This window comes from Lipotes vexillifer, unplaced genomic scaffold, assembly GCF_000442215.2.
Source record: "Lipotes vexillifer unplaced genomic scaffold, Lipotes_vexillifer_v1.1 scaffold1077, whole genome shotgun sequence".
Classification (NCBI taxonomy): domain Eukaryota; kingdom Metazoa; phylum Chordata; class Mammalia; order Artiodactyla; family Lipotidae; genus Lipotes; species Lipotes vexillifer.
The window spans coordinates 824,575-841,947 of record NW_006784237.1 but is presented as its reverse complement, the minus strand read 5'-3'; the positions used below and the strand labels follow the sequence as shown (position 1 = coordinate 841,947).

General features: G+C 38.2%; 1 protein-coding gene across 1 annotated transcript in view; it reads right to left on the bottom strand.

The window, feature by feature from the left end:
• The window catches only part of BCKDHB (branched chain keto acid dehydrogenase E1 subunit beta), a 239,140-nt gene that overhangs the window by 171,093 nt on the left and 50,674 nt on the right, over nucleotides 1-17,373 (bottom strand). The window contains exon 6 of the mRNA XM_007456624.1: nucleotides 16,741-16,849. Coding sequence (XP_007456686.1) covers nucleotides 16,741-16,849 — 109 coding nt within the window. The remainder of the gene's footprint in view (nucleotides 1-16,740; nucleotides 16,850-17,373) is intronic.

Below are 17,373 nucleotides of genomic sequence, written 5' to 3'. Positions count from 1 at the left end.
CACTCTTTCTGAGTGTGCTCATGGCTCAACATTCTAAATAAAGGCTTAGGCTTATGGTGTTCATATTAAAATAAATTATTGAAGCTTTGTAAATAATAACTATAGAAACATCTTTTAATATGCTACTATCATTTATTAAGCATTTGTTATGTGTCAGGCATTATTCTAAATATTTTTCAGGTTTTAAAATATTTAATCAAATGATACTGTGAAGAAAAGTTTATGCTACTAAATTTGAAAATCCAGAGAGAATATATGATACTACAAAAAGATATAGATGACCAGTATTTACTCAAGAATAGAATAGATAGTAGACCAACGACCAGAAAAGATACTGAAAAGGAAGTAAAAGATGTCCTGCACCAGAAACAGACAGTTTTATAAGCAAATTATCTTAAACCTTATAGAACAGATAATACCTAGTTAGTCAATCTGGTCTGAAGCACAGAAAAAGAAAGCAGCCCAGTTCATTCTACAAGGAAGGATAAACTACAGACCAATATTACATATAAATATATATTCATGTACACACATACAAGAAAGAAAGCTATCGTCTAATTTTATTTATGAACATAAAGGTCTTTTTAAAAATCTTCTAATTGAATCCAGCAATAAGTTGAAAGAGTAATGCATCATGATCAAGTAGAATTTATCCCAGGAATACAAGAATTACTCAACATTAGGAAATATGTTAATGAAATTCACATCATCAAGACATGAAAGAAGAAAGACCACATAATCCTCTCATCAGACAGCTAAAAAGAATTTGATAAAATCCAACACCTTGGGAGAAATGGGAGGAAGGGGCCTGTGACTTAGAGATAAAGAGTACCGAATGGGTTCCAAGTTAAGAAAGGATGAGACATTTAAGAAGTACAAACTATTATGTATAAAATAAGCTGCAAGGATATATTGCACAGCACAGGGAATATAGCCAATATTTTATAACTTTAAATGGAGTATAACCTTTAGACTGTGAATCACTATACTGTACATCTGTAACTTACATAATATTGTATATGAACTATACTTCAATAAAATTGTTTTTAAAAGGATGAGACAGTTCTAATAAAGAAAAAAGAAATGTCTCATCAATTATTGGGAAAAAAAAGAACTATAACTATCATTAGCTATAGAGGATATGATTTTCTGCCTAGAACATCTAAGATAACTAACTGAAATATCATTAGAGAATTGAGTAAGGTCTCCAAATGCCAATACTAACATACAAAATCAATAGCTTTCTATATACCAGTAATAACCAATTAGAAATATGTAATGGAAAAATATTCTACCCGTAATCGCAAAAAAAAAAATATATATATATATATATATATGAAAAACCTAGTAATAACCCTAACAACAAAATGTGTCAAACCTAATGGAATATCTACACAACTTATTCATGAACATAAAAAGTGTGAATAAATGGAGACAACCATGTTCTTGGAAAAGAAGAATCATTAGGGTTAAGATGTAAGGAATAGGGAAAAAAATGTTCTAATGTGTTCTGCCCACTTAAAAAGAAAAAAAAACTTTAGGGACTTCCCTGGTGGCACAGTGGTTAGGGATCCGCCTGCCAATGCAGGGGAGCTGGGTTCGAGCCCTGGTCTGGGAAGATCCCAGATGCCACAGAGCAGCTAAGCCCATGCACCACAACTACTGAGCCTGCGCACTAGAGCACTACAGCCCGTTCTCTGCAACAAGAGAAGCCATCGCAATGAGAAGCCTGCACACCACAACGAAGAGTTGTCCCCACTCGCCACAACTACAAAAAGCCCACGCAGCAATGAAGACCCAATACAGCCAAAAATAAATAAATTTATTAAAAAAAAATTTTTTAACTATGTATATTTTTCCAAATAATTTATCTTTGGAAACAAACATAAATATTTCCAAATACTAGGATAAATGCTGCTCTCAGTGACAACCAGCCTATGGGTATAGATGTAATTGTGACATTTACCAGAAGGTAACATTAAACTGTTAAGATCCGGTTCTTTCAAGGGGGACTTCTAATAAACAGACTAAAAAGACACTTTTTATAACAGAATACAGAAAAAAAAGTTTGAAAAATATAAGAATAGGCAAAATTCTGATACACAAGAGAATAAAAATGCAAGGCTCTTATTCTTAGTATCCCCAACTTAAATGTCTTACAAAAATTTCAGCTTTCAGGCTATAAATAGTTATATATTGAGTCTTGTCTCCCCACAATATCTGTGTCAGTAATACTTGATCCTTCCAGTTTTTCACTAGCTGCCACTTGGAGACTTGCAGTGTCTGCCTTAATCAATTATTTATTACTTGGAGCTTAATCAAAGAATATAACAGGCTTACAGAAAATAAGAATAAAATTAAGAAATATAGGTTTTAAAGTTTATACTACAAAAAACACAAGCTTATAATTTTCTCCTTCCACATGCCCAAATATATATAAATAGGGATGTTTACCTCAACACAGTTTAGAATGGGCAGAAATTTAGAGACAACTTGACGATCCATAATAGGAGAAAAAATAAATTATGGTACACCCCAAGAAACTTTTTAAGGTAAAAATCAGCTAAATTTTTGTGAACTGACACTGAAAATGTATCCAAAATAAATGCATAAGAAAAGCAAGTTACAGAATGGTTATAACATGCTTATTTTTATTATTTGTGTATATGTGTTCTATATATTCACATATTTGTATAAATGTAAATGCATGGGAAAAGATTTGCAAAGTTGCAGAACAATGTTTATAGTATGATCTTACATGACTGTTTATATGTAAGTGTGTTCTATACATTCACATATATATAAAGATAAATGCATAGAAAAAGGTCTGAGGAAGGGAGTTGGGTAGGAGTTGGATAGTTGGGTAGGGAAAAAGGAACTTTCACTTTTTATTCTATACACATTCTATAGCTTTGTGATAACTGAACTTTTTACAAAGAGTGCATGATTCGTGATATTAAATTTTATTAAACACAACCAAAAAAATACATCACTCTTTATCATGTAGTATAAACTCAGGCATTAAGAATATATCCAGTTGGATTAAGCCAATGATGAAAAATAGACATCTGTTTAATGTCCAAAATTATCCTGAAAAGTGAATGAACAGGGCTTCCCTAGTGGCGCAGTGGTTAAGAATCTGCCTGTCAATGCAGGGGACATGGGTTCGAGCCCTGGTCCGGGAAGATCCCACATGCCACGGAGCAACTAAGCCTGTGTGCCGCAACTACTGAGCTTGTGCTCTAGAGCCCGCGAGCCACAACGACTCTACCCGTGTGCCACGACTACTGAAGCCCACGTGCCTAGAGCCCGTGCTCCGCAACAAGAGAAGCCACCGCAATGATAAGCCTGTGCACCTCAATGAAGAGTAGCCCCCGCTCGCTGCAATTAGAGAAAGCCCACGCGCAACAACGAAGCCCCAACACAGCCAAAAATAAATAAATTAAATAAATAAATTTAAAAAAAAGAAGTGAATTAACAATATAAAGAATGTGTCAGAGTATAAGAAAATTCCACAGGGTTCTATTCCATGAATATTTCAACTTATCAGGTCAATCACAGAAGATATATAAACAAATTCAAAGGTAATTTTGCACTTCAAGTTGCAAGCCTTCTGATTCGTCCTGCTACTCGATACTAGATCAAGGCCTTCTCACCACAGAATAGAATAATAATCTATTCACTGCATTCCATGCTCATTTTAAATTTACAAACTTACAAGGTTAAGACTGAAGCCTATGTGAACAATTCATACAGTAGAAACAAATATGAAATTAAAAAACATGAAAGGTAAAAGGTAACTTGTAATCAAATAAATGAAAACTGAAATAAATTGACAGTAATAAAATGTTTAAACTTGTAGATAAAAGTCTAGCAGTATGTACAACAAAAAGTCAACAGTAGTCAGGGGATGGATTTATGAGCTCCGTTTATCATTGCTTTTGTACTTTTCAGGAGTTTCAACAAACACATATGAAACCCTGAAAAATAGCCATAATCCTTTAACCTGCATCCACACCCTTTTCACTGTGACTTTGCAGTTGTTCCCATGAAGAGATGGAATCTCTTCACCCTCCTTCTGAACTTGGGCTGGCATTGTGACTTGCTTCAGCCAACACACTCTAGCAGAAGAGACTGTGCCAGCTCCTAGCCTATGACTCAAGAGCCTCGCATGCTTGTGTTTGGTCCCTTGTGACATCTGCTTCTACCGTGTGAACAAGTCCAAGCTAACCTGCTGGAGGATGAGAGACAGGAAGACCAAAGGTCACCAACCACAGCTCCAGTTACATGAGATAGCCCAACTAAGATCAGCAAATCCAACCCACACTTGACTTGCAACTCATGGCAGACCTATGATGGAGCCCAGGTGAAACCTGAACTATCCAGGTGAGTTCAGCCTGCATCACTGGCCTGTACATGAGCTGTAAAAGTTGATTTAAGCCAATAAGTGGCTTGTTAAGCATCAAAGCTTGCCAGTAGAGCATGCAATACCTTTACAATGAGAAAAATTAATCTTTTTAAGAAAGTAGTGTGAGGCATTGCTAACCACTTAACTATAATGTTGCTTACACCGAAATATTAAAATATCTTATTTTCAATAGGTGTATATCTTTTTAATTGAAAAAAAAAAAGAAGAAAACTCAAGTTCCTCAACAGGGTAATTAAATTCCTTTGGAGTTCCAAGTTGCATTTAGCAAACCTTAACGCTGCCCTCATATATACAGTTAAATAGCTGATATAAAAATAGATATTTTCATCACATGTTAAAGAAATGATAGAACTAAGTTATCCTTGGAAGTCACATCAACCACCAGCAGCGCTGACTGAGAACTTTCACTGTGCCAGTTTCGTTACATCTACTCATTTCATCTTTAAACCAACTTGATAAGATAGGTATTATCATTGCCCTCATTGTACAGCTGAGAAAACTAAAACAGAGAGGTTAAGCAGCTTGCCAAAAGTCACCTAACTAGTAAGTAGTGGAGTCAGTACTTCAAACTCAGTCAGACTGGTTCCAAAATCTACAATCTTAACCACTTTAATTGACGGCCCCAAGAATTGACAGTCTGGGAAAAAGAGAAACCAGACTGACCACCTAATGTGTCTGAACATAAAGAAAACACGAGATTACATTGAGGAGATTAAGAACTATATTAGTAATAGAAACATGAGAAATCAAGCAAATGAAAAGAGAAGGAAGAGAAAAAAGCATTTCAGAGAAAACAGAGTTGTATACCAAAGTGGAAATAAAAGAATGCATTTTTTTTGGCTCAGTTGTGAATCACACCAAAACAGTCATAGCAATGGAACCGCTAGGTAATGATCTGACCCAAAATTACACTAATACTCTATAGAGATATTTTTTAAAGTTTGGATATTGTGAGAGGAGGAATGGCACATGCTGGGGGAAAGAAGTTTAATTAAAAATAGCTAAATTCTAGTAAGAAGTTAAAATAATAATGCCTAAAATTATAAAAAGCAGTGTAAGCAAATTAGTTATAAATATGATGATATATTACAAGAAACTACTAGAAATGATTGCCTATGGGGAGAGAAGCATGGATTTGGTAAAGGCTGAGGTATGGAACTACTATTTTTGGTTACATTATTTGCTTTTTCAAGTTCTGTGTATCATTTTAATTTAAAAGCTAGCAAATCTAACAAATGAATTTTCTCTCCTTACTGGATGGAACTTAATTCTTGTCAGTGAGCATGCCGTTCTAGCTCGCACAAAAAAAATGTGTTAATGATGCCCACCAAAAAAAATTTTAAATAGAAAATACGAATTCGTTTTCTGTGTACACTGATATTTGGCAAAAATATTTTTAAAGTCTTCTACCATTCAAAAACTACTTAAAGCAATTTTATTCTCTTCAGAATGTATGAATTCATATATAATTCATGTATTTGCTAAAAAAAATAAAACAAAACGAAAAAACCCTCAATATCCTTATGACCTATTTTTGCCTAAAAGAGTACAGTAAATTCAGGAAATAAGGCAGCACAGGCTTCTAGTCTTACTTCTCACTAGAAGAACCACAGATGAAAGCCATATTTACTTCAGTATCACTGATGTCCTGAATCATTCAATTATAAAATCAAAAAGTTCAAAAGACATACAAGAACAGCTTCTCCACAAGATGCCTACATCTGATAATGTCACTGACTCATTCTTTTTGAATCATAACTATTTTGTACATTTTTGACACTGTCTAGATTGCTCTTCCTTATCTACCTTTTCTAAATATCCCTCTGGCACTTTTAAAAAGTTTAATTGCATTTACTCATTAATTTATTTTTATATTTTATTTATTTTTGGCTGCATTGGGTCTTTGCCGCTGTGCGGGCTTTCTCTAGTTGCAGCGAGCGGGGGCTACTCTTCGCTGCTGTGCGCAGGCCTTTCACTGCGGTGGCCTCTCCCGTTGCGAAGCACGGGCTCTAGGTGCGCGGGCCTCAGTAGTTGTGGCACGCGGGCTCGGTAGTTGTGGCTCGCGGGTTCCAGAGCGCAGGCTCAGCAGCTGTGGCACACGGGCCCAGTTGCTCCACAGCACGTGGGATCCTCCTGGACCAGGGCTCGAACCCATGTCCTCTGCATTGGCAGGCAGATTCCCAACCACTGAGCCACCAGGGAAGTCCCTAATTGCATTTAAATGTCATCATTAGAATAAGCGATCCAGAAGTACTATTCGGTTACTTTTTCTTTCTAAATTTAGAAGGTACAAGTTTTATATCTATTGTATATTTGAGGTAAGCAGAAACGAAATTTGAGAAAATTGCTGTGTAAAGAATGGATGACTGACCTCTTTTTACTTTCATCTTTGTAGTTTGTAAAGTGAATGGCTGAACTGAAGACATCCTTTCTAAATGTTGTACACTAGACATAGAGGAGAGTGACCACAGCACAGATATTTGAACATAGAACAGTATATGGGGACCAGGTCCAAAAATGAGGGGTCAGAGAGGTTGAGAAGAGCTGTGACAGGGACAAATGATTTCACCCCCTCTCTCTGAAATGCAGATAGACTACATTTCTCAGCTGCTGTTGCCTCTAACTGGGGACATAAGACTAGGTCCCTTAATGATAGCACAGAGCAAAGGCTCCCAACCCCCACCTGTGACCACAATGTACTGTGTCATGTAGTTTTTATACCTTTCTAAGAAGAAAATTAATCCTATGCCAATGGAGAAGTTAACGCAGTCAGTACATAGTCAAACTTTGGACTATATACTACAGGAGGGATTCACTGCCTTAATGAATGGCTATTGACAGCATATATTTCCATTCAATTACAAAATGGATCATTTTAATTCTGCAGGAATTTTTTTTTTAAGTAGCATATTTCTTGGCATGAAACTAGGGCACTGGAGCAAATTGTTTCATTGATGCCCTCCACTCAACAGTGTTTAAATAGGATGCAAAACAGGGTAACCTTAGAAAGAAGGCTGCCTCTGGGGTCAGAACATCTTGGTTTAAAACCTAACTCTATCACTCATTCCTCTGTGAGCAAGTTTCTTAAACTCTCTCAACTTTAGTTTCAGGACAATACCACCTGGCAGAGGTTTTGTGACAATTAAATGGAACCATCTGTGCCATATATACCCAATACCTGACTCTAGACTGTCTGGGTTTGAATCCTGTTTGTGTGGATTTGGGCAAGTTGTTTAACTTCTCTAATCCTCAGGTTCCTCATGGATAAAATAGTGATAGTAACAGAATTTCTGGCAAGGCTGTTGTCGTAAAGGAAATAGTCCATTGGCCTATACAATATAGTGCTATATCTAGTACAGAAGTGTTAAAAAAAAAAGTGCATAAACACTAGGCAAATACACACATGGATTATCTCACTTAATCCTCTCAACTTTATGAAGTAATAAGTACTATTATCAACAGATGGGCATCCTGCTTTAGCATTAGGACAAAAGTAGTATTTATAGCAAGCTACTGAAAGGCCGCCATTTATTTTGCTAATCCAACAGGGGATATTTTCATCTTGCAAGAGAACATCTTTTCTCTAACCAAGATGACAGATTAGATTAGTCAAGGTTACCTGTTTTATCAGCGAAATCTACAGAAGACTGAAACACAAAGGAGGTTCAACTTATAATGAGATTAAATAGAAGAACCTGGGGGAAACTCCTTAGTCAAATTAAGATTCAAGAAATAAGGAACCGGGCTTCCCTGGTGGCTCAGTGGTTAAGAATCCGCCTGCTAACGCAGGGGACACGGGTTTGAGACCTGGTCCGGGAAGATCCCACATGCCACGGAGCAACTAAGCCTGTGCGCCACAACTACTGAAGCCCACGTGCCTAGAGCCTGTGCTCTGCAACAAGAGAAGCCACCGCAATGAGAAGCCTGCCCACCACAAGGAAGAGTAGCCCCCGCTGGCCGCAGCTAGAGAAAGCCTGCACGCAACAACAAAGAGCCAACGCAGCCAAAAATAAATAAAATAAATTTAAAACAAAAAGAAAAAAGGAAAGAAGGAACCCAGAGAACCTTAGGAACTAACCTTAAGAATGGGAATGGCGAGGATTTTCACTTTGGGTGTCTATTTCTCTCCCTTCCTCTCACCCACAGCGAACATGTATGCTTGACCTTGCAGCTAGCGGGGGCTACTTCTCTTCTACTAGAGACCATCGTTTACCAAGTGGCAGGGGATGTGGCTGCAGTCTCATGTCACCCCAGACAAACCTCCCGCAGAAAGTGCAGCTTTGTCTCCACATAGAAAGTCCCAGAAGTCAGAATAGCTGGGCTGGAGCCACATAGCCATTCCCCGAGATGATGGAGGTCAGATAAGACAGCTGACAGCCCCTTCAGAACCAAATGGAGTGGACTCAGAACAGTGCCCATGGGAGGACTGTGCCCCACAAACAAAATAAAGGACTTATAATAGATGCTGAAAAATTAACTACTGGGAGAGAGCTGTGCACACAACCTTAAGCTAAAGCCTTGGGTAACTGTGACTCTCTATAATGGAACCAGTCTTGAACAGGATTTAGTGATATAAACGATATAGGTTAAAATTATACATTAGGAGAAAATTCACCTTTGAGTTAGCAAGTTACCTTTTTTTGGATGCCTAATACTTTAGCTTCCTAAGGAACTCTTTACCTAGTATCCTTTAAATACTTTACTGCAGGAATCAAGGAGAGAATACAATTCCAGACTTGGGAAAATACCATCTTAATGAGGTTGCTGGAGGGGAAAATAGGTAATAGCTGAGGCTTCCCTGAAATATTTCCAACTGCATCAATCTAGTTCTGATTGTAAAGAGTGGCAACTGCTAGGGAATTACTTTTCTGTCAGTAAAATTCTATTAATGAGCATTATTAGGAATCGTGCTCAACTCTGTTCCTTAGATATATTTACACTTTCTCACTGTCCTTTCATACTCAACATCTTTCCTAATTTCCTACTCTCCGTTTCTCTAGACTACATTCTGGTACATTTTGTTGAACACCTTGTCTTCTAGTTTACCAATTCTTCCTTTCTCTGTTTATAATTTCTGGTTAAATCAGAGATGTTTTCTCTTTCATTTATTATTTCTCTTTACTAAACCCTCCATTCTGTTCTTCAGATTTGCTTGTCTACTGCTTATATTCTCAAGTGCTTCTTTTTTTTGAATGTGGTGCCTACTTTTCTGCAGTGTCTATATGCTGGTTCTAATATCCAAAGTCTTGAGGGGCCTGTATCTTCCTTTCCTTGTCCTTACTCAAGGGGACTCTATCTTCTTTGTGGAACTCTACCTGTAGGACTATTCTGAGGCCTGACTTGAAGTGACTCCAGAGAGGATTTTGTTACCTCCTGACAGCTCTCTTGGGCACCAACAACCTGGAACCACTTAAATTAAATTACCTGCTTAAGAGTTTTCACACCACACTTATGGGCACATATTGAAATTGTAATCCTGTGTAAGGGTCATATTGTGATCAGAATTCTTAGAGATTTCTTCTTTTCTCTCCACCAGCATAAAGTCAAGACAGGCAATATTTCTTCCTGCCACTTCTGTACTTCACACCGTGGATGTGGCACGTGGAGTCCCACCTTTAAGTAAGGGCTCCTAGTACATTCTCTACCTAAAGTAGGCCCTGGACTTTGTCTCCTGTCCCCACTGTTCCATGGAGTCATCAGAGCAAAAGCTCAATGTTTCCAGGACCAGGCAAATACCTTCTGGAAGATTTTGGCATTTGCTTCTATCCCAGGGTTCTGAGGTTCACTTATTTCAAGACTCCAGAGTCCTAACTTCCAAGCCAGCTCCGTACACATTTAAAATAAACAAACAAACAGGGGTGGGATGAATTAGGAGATGGGGATTGACATATATACACTACTATGTATAAAAGAGATAACTAATGAGAACCTACTGTATAGCACAGAGAACTCTACTCAATGCTCTGTGGTGACCTAAATGGGAAGGAAACACGAAAAAGAGGGGATATATGTATACGTAGAGCTGATTCACTTTGCTGTACAGCAGAAAGTAACACAACATTGTAAAGCAACTATACTCCAATAAAAATTAATAAAAACAAACACACACACACACACACACACACACACACACACACACACACACACACATGCACACACACCTTTTATTGCAGGGTACCTACCACTCCTCCATTACTACCAGACAAAGAAATCTTACTCTACACTTACTCTTGACCCCTCCCTCTTCTTTCCCCTTCTTAAATTTACTTAGACACAAATATTTCATACGATCTAACAAATTCTAACCCATCTTTGTCTGCTAATTAAGCCCCCACCATTTCTTGGACAGGCTGTTCAAACAGCCTCCTAGCTGTTTGAAGCATCTCCTGTCAAGCAATCTTTTTCTCACACTAAGCCTTGGAGGTGGTGAGAGATGGATGGAAGTTCCAGACTGCCCCTTGGGCTCTAATCCATCCAAGCAGGTTCTAGTTTGTCCTGGCTCTACCTTGCTTCATGTCCATCTTCCCTTCCCAACAGTCTGTCCTACAAACTTCAAGATACAGCACCAAACACAGAAGCAACAACCTTTCATGGACTATTTAGTTTCTACAACTGCATATATTATATATAAATATAATATCTTCTAGTGTTTTGCTTCTGATCAAACCCTGACTGATAGAGCAGTATACAGAGATCTGTCTCAATTCTTTAAAGAGCTGCAGCGCAATCCACCAAAAGAATGTAGTTTAATTTACTCAACCAAGCCCAAATTCCCTAGTGATGGACGAATGGGTTATTTCCAGTCCTTGTTCTTAAAAATGGTGCTGTAATGAACAGTAACATTTTCTCAGACTTTTATCAGTGTATCTCTGAAATAGATTCCTAGAAGTAGACTATGAGCCAAACCATATTATTCCTAAGAGTTCTATCCCCTCCTTAAAATGTGTAACTTCTGGGCTTCCCTGGTGGCGCAGTGGTTGAGAGTCCACCTGCCGATGCAGGGGACACGGGTTCGTGCCCTGCTCCGGGAAGATCCCACATGCCGCGGAGCGGCTGGGCCCATGAGCCACGGTCGCTGAGCCTGCACGTCCAGAGCCTGTGCTCCGCAACGGGAGAGGCCACAACAGTGAGAGGCCCGCATACAGCCAAAGAAAAATTTAAAAATATAAAAAATATATAAAAATAAAAAAATGTGTGACTTCTTTTGGAAACCACGCAAGCAACCGTGACAGAGATTGGTAGTTGTCAATATGTGTCTCCCATCACTGTGTAACAATAAAATTTTTAGTCTTTAGCCTAGTACCCAACTACTTTTTTTTTTTTTTAAGATGTTGGGGGTAGGAGTTTTAGTAATTTATTTATTTATTTTTGCTGTGTTGGGTCTTCGTTTCTGTGCAAGGGCTTTCTCTAGCTGTGGCAAGCTGGGGCCACTCTTCATCGCGGTGCGCGGGCCTCTCACTATCGCGGCCTCTCTTGTTGCAGAGCACAGGCTTCAGACGCGCAGGCTCAGTAGTTGTGGCTCACGGGCCTAGTTGCTCCGCGGCATGTGGGATCCTCCCAGACCAGGGCTCGAACCCGTGTCCCCTGCATTAGCAGGCAGATTCTCAACCACTGCACCACCAGGGAAGCCCCCAACTACTTTTTCAGCCTCCCTTGTGGTGAGGTGTGGCCCTGTGATTAAGTTCTGGCCAATGGGATGTAAGTAGATTTAATCTGTGCAACTTGCAAGTCATTCTTTAAAGAGAAGATGACTCCCTTTCCCCTTCCACCTCCCTTTCCCCTTCCACCTCCCTTTCCCCTTCCACCTCCCTTTCCCCTTCCTGGTGGCTGGAATGTATATGTGATGTTGGGAGTGGAGCATCCATCTGGGACCATGTTGAAGACAATAGAGAAACCAGACAGAAGGTCCCTGGTACCTTGATGACTAAGGCACCACTGCACTGCCAACCAGGATGTTTATGTGAGAGAAAGAGAAATTTCCATTGTACTTAAGGTCTTATAATGGGTTTTATTGTTAGCCTAGTTTTTTGAAATTGGATAACTCATGACTATATCTATGTATTTAAGATACTATTCCATAAATAAAACGAGAACTTAAATGCACAGATTTTATAAACGTTGCCTTAGGCTACTTAAAAGTTAGCTTTTATGGCCTTCCTTATACTTGACCATGTCGCATTTAGTTAAGATTACTGGATAATTAACCTAAATGAGCTATTATGCAATAAACACAACTCCCATTTTTACAAGGAATTATCAGCATCGTGTTTGTAATATAAGAATATACATCTATATTTATTACTCTGTGAATTTTCCCAACATGAACTTTAAAAAAAAAATTTTAATGTAAAGGTTCACATCTTTAGCCTCCTCTGTTTTGAACATTCCCAAATGTATGCTAGAAATTCAAGACGAATGAATGTCGGAAAAAAAGTCAGTCTATTTGAATGAATAAAGAAAATGTGGTACATATACACAATGGAATATTACTCATCCATAAAAAGGAACGAAATTGGGTCCTTTGTAGAGACGTGGATGGACCTAGAGACTGTTACACAGAGTGAAGTAAGTCACAAAGAGAAAAAGCAAATAACGTTCATTAATGCATATATGTGGAATCTAGAAAAATGATACACATGAACCGGTTTGCGAGGCAGAAATAGACACAGATGTAGAGAACAAACGTATGGACACCAAGAGGGGAAGGGGGGCGTGGGATGAATTGGGAGATTGGGATTGACATATATACACTAATATGTATAAAATAGATAACTAATGAGAACCTGCTGTATAGCACAGGGAACTCCACTTCACTGTACAATAGAAACTAACACAACATTGTAAAACAACTATACCCCAATTAAAAAAAATAATAAAGTCAGTCTGTTAAGTTAGTGTTTATGGATACTACAAGTCTTCCTATTATTACCACTTAGAAATTATCAGGCTACTCCGATCTTTTAAATGAACCTAAAGCACCTTCTTTTATTTATTGGACTCTGTCAATACAGAATCGTCTTCCACAAAGCACAATAATCCAGATTATTGAATCAAAATACGCCATTCCTTTTTACATCATTCCAAACAACTTTAATTTTGGAGTTTCCTCCACCAGTGCAAAGCAGATCTGAGAGATGAACAGATAGAGCTAGAGAAAGGGGGGCTGCATGTAGGCAGCAACTGCAGAATCAGCGTGAGAACATTCAGAGCCCCTGTTCACATCCCCATCCCCACAAAAGAGCAGAAACCAAAATATGGTCAGCTGCAAGATACGGATTTGACCCAGAAGTCAAGGCTAAGAAAACTATGGGTTAAAAGAAGATGTGGCACATATATACAATGGAATATTACTCAGCCATAAAAAGAAAACAAAATTGAGCTATTTGTAATGAGATGGATAGACCGAGAGTCTGTCATACAGAGTGAAGTAAGTCAGAAAGAGAAAGACAAATACTGTATGCTAACACATATATATGGAATTTAAGAAAAAAAAATGTCATGAAGAACCTAGGGGTAAGACAGGCATAAAGACACAGACCTACTAGAGAAGGGACTTGAGGATATGGGGAGGGGAATGGTAAGCTGTGACAAAGCGAGAGAGAGGCATGGACATATATACACTACCAAACGTAAGGTAGATAGCTAGTGGGAAGCAGCTGCATAGCACAGGGAGATCGGCTCGGTACTTTGTGACCACCTAGAGGGGTGGGATAGGGAGGGTGGGAGGGAGGGAGACGCAAGAGGGAAGAGATATGGGAACATATGTATATGTGTAACTGATTCACTTTGTTATAAAGCAGAAACTAACACGCCATTGTATAGCAATTATACTCCAATTAAAAAAAAAGCATCCTGAATTCTACATAAGAACCAAGAATTATAAAAAATAAATGGAGATAGTTATTGCTTTAGAACTGACGTTATGCACTGGTTCTCAAAAGTTAGTATGAGTCAGAAGCACCTGGAAGGCTGTGAAGACAGAATGAGCTGGGCCGTCCCCAGGGGTTCTGATTCAGTAGGTCTTGAACTGACTGAGGCCTGACAGCCTGCATTTCTCATAAGCTCCCACAGTGCTTCTGCTGCTGGCCCAGGGATCAAGCTTGATAACCACCTGGAGAACACTCCTACAAAGATTTCAGTGGCTAATTCTTTTCCAAGCCTACTTTCTTCGGCAGAGAAACTCTCTAGCTATGAAATAACGCTTTCTTAGTCTTTACTGGGACAAGAAAAGATTCAGTTAAGAATCCCTGAAATGACACATAAACAATCACAGGGAAACTGCTGAAAAACTTTTGCGCCTCGATCCTCATCAGGGTCTTTCAGATTTAATCTCTCCCAGGGCCAAACCTACACCAAATTTCTCAAGCTCATTCTCTTAGCTGGAATCCTATAACATTTAACATTTCCCTCACCAATCCTGATATCAAAATCCGGAGCAAAGTGAATAGTACTTTTCCAAATGTTACTTAGTCTTCATTTATTAAAAACTGGGAAAAAAACAACAACAGGGCTCCCCTGGTGGCGCAGTGGTTGAGAGTCCGCCTGCCGATGCAGGGGACACAGGTTCATGCCCCGGTCCGGGAAGATCCCACATGTCGCGGAGCGGCTGGGCCCGTGAGCCATGGCCGCTGAGCCTGCGCGTCCGGAGCCTGTGCTCCGCAACGGGAGAGGCCACAACAGTGAGAGGCCCACGTACCACACACACACACAAACATAACAAAAAAAACCCTGTATTAATTGATTAGCTTGAATTGGTTGGCCTTACAAATATAATACTCATAGGGTATTCATAGTAGTTAGAAATCAAATAGCTACTCAGTATATAACATTGGTGTTTTCCTTTTCACCTCAAGATTATAAATTCTTTTGTTATTTTTTATTCCATAATGGGATATAGATAACTATAGAGTTCCCCCAAAATGCAGAGATTCAATTTAAAGTATGCTTAAATTAAGAGCAACTGGAACTCTGATAAATTTCCAGCAGAAATGCAAAATGGCATAACCGCTTAGAAAAAGTCTTCAGTAGATTCTTATAACATTCAATCTACTCTGACACATCAATTCTATTCCTGGATGTTTATCACCAAAAAAAAAGAAAGAAAGAAACAGTATGTTCACAAAAACACTTGTGTAAGAATGTCTCTAGCAGCCTTGTACAAAATAGGCAAAAACTGAAAACAATGATGATCATTTGTCCATCAACAGGGGAAGGGATAAACATACAATGTAAATGCTACTCAGCAATGGAAAAGGAACAAACCACTGATACAAGCAACAACATGAATGAATCTCAAAACCATTAGGCTGAGCAAAAGAAGGCAAACACAAAAGAATATATACAGCACTGTATGACTTATATGAGAGCCCAAGGCATATACAACTAATCCATGCTGAAAGCAATCAGAAAGTGGCTAAGTTTGGGGTAGGAAGAATGGATTGGCAGAGAAGAGGCAGGAAGGACCTTCCTGGAGCAGTGAAAGTTTTCCAGTCTTGTTTTACATAGTAGTTACATGGATGTAGAGGACTGTCAAATCTATCCAACTGAACACTTACAATCTCTGCATATGTATTTAAATGTACGTAATTCACATCACAATAAAACAAAATGTTTTAAGCCTAACTATTCGAGGAAAAGAATGGTTTGCCAAAGCACCCTGAATTTGAAATAAAATACACTTTAGGCAGAATAAACAGTTTGATGTTTAAAAGTCCATTATGGCTGATAAAGAAGCAATGATAGATGAGTGTTTACAGAATTATGATTCTGAGCTAGAAAGAGGGTGATCAAACCTTTCAGTTTGCCTTAGACTCTCATCCCACTGTAGACCTGATGTTACAAAACTAATAGTGCCCCCTTCACTATCAAAGGAATCCTAATTTAGATGAAGACCTACAAGGACACTTTAGCTAAAAGGACATTTGATATTATTTAGTACCTTTTCCACTCAACCCACATCTACTTAGCATCTACTATGTAGCCAAACATAATCCCCACTTTCTTGCTACCTTTTCCACTCAACCCACATCTACTTAGCATCTACTATGTAGCCAAACATAATCCCTATTTTCTTGCTACCACTTCACATTGCTTCCCTGTTTCCAAAAGTAAAATTTAAATAGCTAGATGGATTTTCTCTAAAGTTAACTTAAAATATACAGCTGAGGACAAACTAAATATAGAAGACAACAGAATTTTTTTTTCTACAGGGAAATATAAATCAAGCTTATGAAAGAAAAATTATCATTTTGAGCTATGCAAAACAAAATATATAAAGATGTTCATAAATATAAAATAAAGGAAAAATTTACCTGCCGCCCTGTAAAGTATTTTAGGTTCAAAAAATATACAAGGATTTTTATCCTCTATGCATGACAAAAGAAGTCCCTTGGCCTGGAAAGGGCTTCTGGGTATAACCACCTGCAAAAACAGATTTTTTTTTTAAGACAAGTTCAGTGAAAATGAATCCCAGTAAACTCACATATAAGGGTTGATATTTAAGTAACCAATTGTTACTAATTAAATATAGAAATCTTGTATTTTTAGACTAATTACCATTGGCCATAAAATTCACATATTGTCCAAAATGATCTCATTTGTTCCGCAAATATTTATCAGATGCCCACCATATTCTGGTAATTAAGATACTGCTATTCTCTCAAGGAGTTAAACTGGCATATACATAAAAAATAAAAGGAAACCACAAAGAGCCCTCATCGAAACAAAAAAGTAAATTTGTTAATATCTTCCTGTATTTACTTATAAAGAAATCTTTTCTACTAATATCCAACTGGCTCTTTTCAAAGGCATGCAACTCTCTTCTCCAATTTTAAGATGCCAAAATCTCCTCCTCTCCCATGAAAAATCTGGCCTTCATTTCCTAAGTGGAAGAGTAATCCACTGAACTTTATGATCCAGGTAATATAATGTGCAGTTACTGCAAA